At 55.2% G+C, this 6,000-nt stretch overlaps 1 protein-coding gene across 1 annotated transcript in view; it reads left to right on the top strand.

Moving 5' to 3' along the window:
- Positions 1 to 574: 574 nt before the first annotated feature.
- SLCO2A1 (solute carrier organic anion transporter family member 2A1) overlaps positions 575 to 6,000 on the top strand; it is an 83,019-nt gene continuing 77,593 nt past the window's right edge. The window contains exon 1 of the mRNA XM_008512913.2: positions 575 to 853. Coding sequence (XP_008511135.1) covers positions 758 to 853 — 96 coding nt within the window. The 5' untranslated portion in view covers positions 575 to 757. The remainder of the gene's footprint in view (positions 854 to 6,000) is intronic.

Genomic DNA, 6,000 nt, shown 5'->3' with positions numbered 1-6,000 from the left:
CAGAGACCGGCTCCGTAAATCTCCCCCAGCGCGTCGGGAGGGGCGCGCGGGCTCCCCTCCACCCCTCTCCGGGCTCCCTCAGGCCCCTCCAGCACCCCTCGGTCCTTCTCCTGCCTCCTCCTGCCCCTGTAGCTCTGCCAACCCCTTCTCTGGTCCCCTCCAGTCTCCAACCCGCCTGTCCCCGCTGCACCCACCCTCGGCCCGCCAGTCTCCCAGGCGTCCTCACCCTCCTGCAGCCTCCTGCCCCCTCCAGCCTCTACCTCCCCTATCCAGGCCCGCCACCTCCCCACCCCTCACCCTCCAGGCAGGAGGGACCTTCTCCAGGGGCGGTCCAGCCTCGCTGGTCCACACTGAGCTCCTGGAGCAGAGAGGCACCCCCGGGCCGGCAACGAGCTCAAGCGCGACGGGCGGCCGCGTCACACCTGTCGAGGGGGGAGGGGGCGGCATAGGCGGGGGCGGGGGCCCGCAGCGCCTTTGACACCCGAGGAGCAGAGGGAGGAGGGAGGACGCGTTTCATCATCGGCGGCGGCGGCGGCCACTTATAAAACTTCTGGGCGCGCACTCTCTCGCTCAGTCTCCGCTGCGCGCCTCCTCCGGCCACCGCCGCCGCGCTCGCCACCCACCGGTCCGGCCGCACCCGCCCAGGCGCCCCGGCCCCGGCTCGCCCGGCCGCCGCCCCGACCCGGCCGGAGGGGACGCGCCCCGCGCCGCTGCCGCCGCCGCCGCCGCCGCCGCCGGCCCGCCGTCGCCCGCCACCATGGGGCTCCTGCCCAAGCCGGGCGCGCGCCAGGGCAGCGACGCCTCCTCGGACCGAGCCCGCCGCTGTCCCCGCTCTATCTTCAGCAACATTAAGGTGAGCGGAGAACCCGGGGCCGTCCGCGGGGCCCGCCGTCGGCGCTGCGGAGCCCAGGAGGCGCCGGGGCGCCGGGCTCCCTCCTCCGCCCTCGGGACCGCGCTCCGGACGCATCCCCGGGCCTGGCACGGCGGGCGAGGGGACCCCTGCACACGCGAGCGAGTGCAGGGCGTGTGTGTGTGTGTGTGTGTGCGTGCGTGTGTGTGTCACACGCCCTCGTCAGACTAAGAAACAGGACAATGAAAGTACCTGCTTATTGGGCCAACTCCACTCGGATAGTCTTGGCGCTAGCCGAGGAAATCGTCCTGTGCTTTGATTGAATAAGAACATCTCCCCCGGCACTTTTTCCGTCTCTTGCGGGCAGTTTACGTCGTTAAGGGGGTGGGCTTGGAGGTGCCCGGGTCTGGCGCCTTGTCGGGGCCAGGCCGTTATCCCTCTGAGATGGAGATCAGAGCCCAACTCATCCTGGGGTGGGAGGTAGAAGGGAAGATCTCCTCCTCCGGGCTTTCATCTTGCCCAAGAGCAGCCGCGGGGACTCTGCGACCTCGCTGGGGCTGCCTGCGGTGTTCAGAATTCCCCCAAGGCTGGCAACCAACTCTGCAAGCTTGGACCAGTTTCCTGGTCTGGAAAGCGCCCCAGGAAAGCAGGGGCCCTCAATGTGTTCAGTAACATCTAGGCAGGTGCCTCTGGCCTGGCAAGCTTGGGAGAGTGGGTCGAGAGAAGATGGGGTGTAGGCCAGCTGTATGGTGAGCACACTTTCTTCCCCAGGGGGTCAGGAATGCTTTCCACTCCCTGTCGGGTCCAGGGGAACCTGGAATGGTTGAGTCCACACTCAGGCTCTTTTGCCCATTCTGGCCGGGCAGAAGCAGCTGAGGAATGCACCTCCTGAGCGGGCAGAGCTGCGGTGGTGAGGGTTGCAGAGCCCACATCAGGGCTCCTTGGGGTCAGGGTGGGGATTACCATGCAGGGAGGCTGTTTTTCACAAGCATACCATCAGATGGGGCTAGGTAAGGCCTCCAACTGGTGCAGTTAAAGGGAGCCCAGATCACACAAAGGGAGGATGCGGGGCTCTGTGGACTGGTTATGTGAGTGTCCAACAGAAAGGGATCCTGAGGTCACAGTGGATCCTACCTATATACTTACTCATATGGTTACCAGTGGAGCTGGGATCCCCACCCCTGCTCCTCCTCTCTCCCCACACCACAGTAAATAAAGGCTGAACTGATTTTGTGGTTGGATATAAACAAGACAAATTTTTACATAGTTTAATATAATCTTCTGATTTCCTCACCTATGGCCAGACCTGGATGAGAATGCTGTGTGCAGTCTTGGTCCCAACGTTTAAAAGAGTCTTGGAGAAGTTTCAGCAGAGAATTGTGGAAAATTTGGTGTTTATAACTTAAGAATTGGGAGGGAAAGGTGGGGGCAACGGTTGGGTGATCTGAAGAGAGAGGGGCTCAGGAGGGAGCCAGGGTGGGGCAACCGACCCACCCCCCCATTTTCACCAAGAAGGGCAGGAAGGAGGCTTGTCCCGGAACAGATTCCTGACAGGGAGGGTGACCCTAAAGGAGACAGAGCCACTTAGACGCGCTCTGAGTTCCTAAAATAAATAAGTTTATGGTAGCAGTTTCTTTGAAGATCTATAAAAATAGGATAATTTATCACATGCTGATGGTTTAGCCACACGTGCCTGAGGCCTGGGCCCAGGCCAATTTGCCTCCTAAAGGCTCATACTAGTTAAGAGTTTTCCTTAACTATAAAAACCAGATTCGCTTAATCATTGCCTCCATTCATGTGCAGTAATTCTAGGACCTGAGCTTGGAGAGGTTTCCACTGAGCTTCCGTTATCAGCCTGACAGCAGGTACAAGGCTGGATGTCTCAAGGCAGACCTGGAGTCTGGAATTTGCTTAATTAAACTCCCTTAAGCCTTTTCTCCCAAGGGGTGGCGCTGGCTTTCTGGGGGCTTGGCTATTTGCTGGGTGATTTCTTCCTCCCAATAAGCGACTGGAGGACTGCCCTGCACCCACCCCGTGGGGTGTGGACTGCACATGTCTTGTGACTTGTGTGATATGGGGGGATCAGGGGACACCCAACCTGAGGAGTCATCATTTTTTCTAGATTCCTCATTGCTGGGACAGACTAACCAATAGGTTTTAGGGCATTCCTGCAAAACCCTCCATACCATATGGTTTAGGGGAAGGAGAGAAAGCCAGGGGCCTGGGCTCCAAGCCCCAGGCCAGCTTCCTACTAACCAGGTGACACAGGGGAGCATTCCTCTTCTTTCCTGCACCTCAGAGTCTTTGGGTGAAAAAACTGGGCAATATGAACAGTTGCCCCTCGTGGGGCTCTGTCAGGATTTTGTGGATGAGGCACAGGAAAAGGGCTTTGTCACCCGTGCTGGGCTCTCTGGGACTGGCATCCAGGTGAGGTCAGCGCTTGCCGCCACACACAGGGCTGCACGTTCAAACATCATTTAGGATCTATTGTTCCACCAATAGTTAAGAGAAACTACAATTAATAATGTCCAAAATAACAGTAATGGAAGCTAACAGTAGTGGAGCTGTCTGAATATACCAAGAATTATGGAAATATTTTACACGTATTTAATCCTCATTACAAATCTACCAAGTGGGTCCTATTAGTGTCCCCATTAATGATGAGGAAACAAGGCTTTGCGAGGCTGGTCCCTTGTGCGTGGACACATAGCCAGAAAGGAGTGGAGGGTAGAGGAACCAGGTATGTGAGACTCCAGAGTCAGAGACCCTAACCACTGTGCAGCCCAGCCCTCACCATCACAAGGTGCTGCTCAACTCTGGTTTAGCATGTGAGGATACTATGGGTGTGCTTGTTCCAGGTGGTCAGGGCCTTCTCCAGGCCCTGGTGACACACACGTCCCAGCCGTGATGTGGGGGCTGCGGTGGCTGCAGCGTGTCTGCTCCCATGTGCTAACAGTCTCCACCCTCTCATTCCTCCTAACTCTCATCTAAAGAGCCTGGCGACTCCCACTCTGGGGCTGAGGTTTTCCACCTCCTCTCGCAGGTGTCAACACGATTGTTTCTAGTCTAGGGACAGTCTCTACTGTCTCTGGCTCACAGAATTCTTAAGAAGTGGAGGATCCACTTGACCCCATCCTTGTCAGAGGGAGCAGTTTGTCATCCAGAACTCTGAGACTCTAAATTAAAACCAGGTTCATTCAACGATTACAGGAGCGGGGGACGAGGGGGAGGTAGGAGGGAGCCTTTGTGGCGAACTTTTCCTGCCAGCCTCAAACAGATCTGTTTCTCCTAAAATGTAACTTTGGGGGCCAAACTGAGGTTATCTTACAGAAGGAGGGGTCGATTGGTAACTACTGCCCAAATTTCAGGAGCTCCCACACCCGGGGCCCCAGTGTAGTGGAATCGTGTATACCCAGTCAGTTGGGGAACATTCCAGGGTGGGTGGAGGGCTGGGGAAGAACGGTGGGATGAAAGGCATAGACAAACCTCAAAGCTTGGCCTCAGTGACCCTGTGACCTCTGACCTAGGAGGGAGGCCCAAAAAGGAGGGAGATGTACTTTGTCCTGGTCTGTGTCCACAATGCCCTGAGGCCCTTGACCCCAGCTAGGGGGAGGCATCTTGGACTTAACTTCTCATTTTCCAGGGGAAAGGGCCAAATCCCAGCAACCTGCAGTTCCTGCATCAGAAAACACTCAGATCAACTCCCCCGTGCCAAAGAACTCCTTACCTGACCCACTCCTCCCCGCAGTGGTGTTTCTCTGACATCGTGGGCAGCATTTATTGTGTTCTCCAGGCGTCTGTCCTGAGAAACCTGCCTTGCCCTGCTTGTTGGGGGGTGGGGGGCAATGGGAATGGGTGGGGTGGGGTGGGGGTCACAGGTCATTCAGACCCTCTCCTCATGGGATGATGCTAAAGCCCTTCGTGGCTTTCATTTTCTCTCCTGGCGATGAATTTGTGACCTGTGCTGCCATAGAACAAACGGAAGAGCAATTTATGTCTCACAATATAGATGGCTCATTTCATCCCTTTCTGATCGTTCTCTTTTGTCTATGGAGTGACTACTTTTTTTCCCCTTCTGGGAGACCCAGACGTGGCATCGGGATGTTGGAATGAGACCATGGCTTCCCCTCACCTTCTTTTGCTCTGCTTGTGGAGTAGGTCATGGTCCATGCAGAGGAATGTGGGCAGCTCCCCACCCCTCCTTGGTTCCGCTCATCACACCCCTGCTTGGTTTTATCCTGGCCCATGGTTTTAACCATCTCTAGCTGTTACTTCACCCGGTTTCTGTGTGTGGAGGCACTGGCCAACAGAGAACCCGAGTTACAGGCCAAAGCTGGAGAGCCGGTAATGGTGGAGCTGAGAAGCCAGGGGTGCTTGTGGGCAAATGGGCCCTCAGAGGACCTTGTGTGGGGCTGGGCTGGTTTGGCCCCGTTCTACATCATAAGTTCACTGACGTATACTTGGGCATTGACCTTTCAGTCTCTGTTGAGGAAAGACGTGAAGAAATAGCTGAGTGAATTTACGCTTGTGTCTACCCTGCAGGACCAGTCTAATGGGTTGCCCCTACAGCACCTGGGGGCTCCCTTACAAGGGAGGGACTCTGGGAGAAAGCCAACTGAGTTCTAAGTACCAGACAAAGCTTGATATATTTTGAGCTTTTAAAAAACTTTTTGTTTTGAAACAATTATAGATTCATGGGAAAAATAGTAGTGAGAGGTCCTGTGTACACTTCATCCCATTTCTCCCAATGATTCCATCTTACATAACTACCATATGATACCGAAAGCAGGTAACTGGTATTGCTACAATGTGTGGGTACAGTTCCATGCCAGTGTTTCACAGGTATAGATTTGTGGAACCATCACCCCACCACTTCAATACACAGAACCATTCCATCCCCACAAAGATCTCTGTGTGCTCCTTGATAGTCACACCCACCCGCTTCCGACTACTATCCCTAACCCTTCCCAACCACTAATTCGTTCTCCATTTCTGTTAATTTTGTCATTTTGAGAATGTTATATAAATGGAATCATGCCATGTGTGAGCTTTTGGGGCAGCTCTTTTCATTCAGCATAATGGCCTTGAGATCCATCCAGATTGTTGTATGTATCAATAGTTTGTTCCTTTTTATTGCTGAGTAGTATTCC

The sequence above is a fragment of the Equus przewalskii genome, chromosome 15 (assembly GCF_037783145.1).
Source record: "Equus przewalskii isolate Varuska chromosome 15, EquPr2, whole genome shotgun sequence".
In the NCBI taxonomy this organism is placed as follows: Eukaryota; Metazoa; Chordata; class Mammalia; order Perissodactyla; family Equidae; genus Equus; species Equus przewalskii.
Note: the sequence above shows the minus strand (reverse complement) of the source record. Positions and strands in the feature narration are given on the sequence as shown.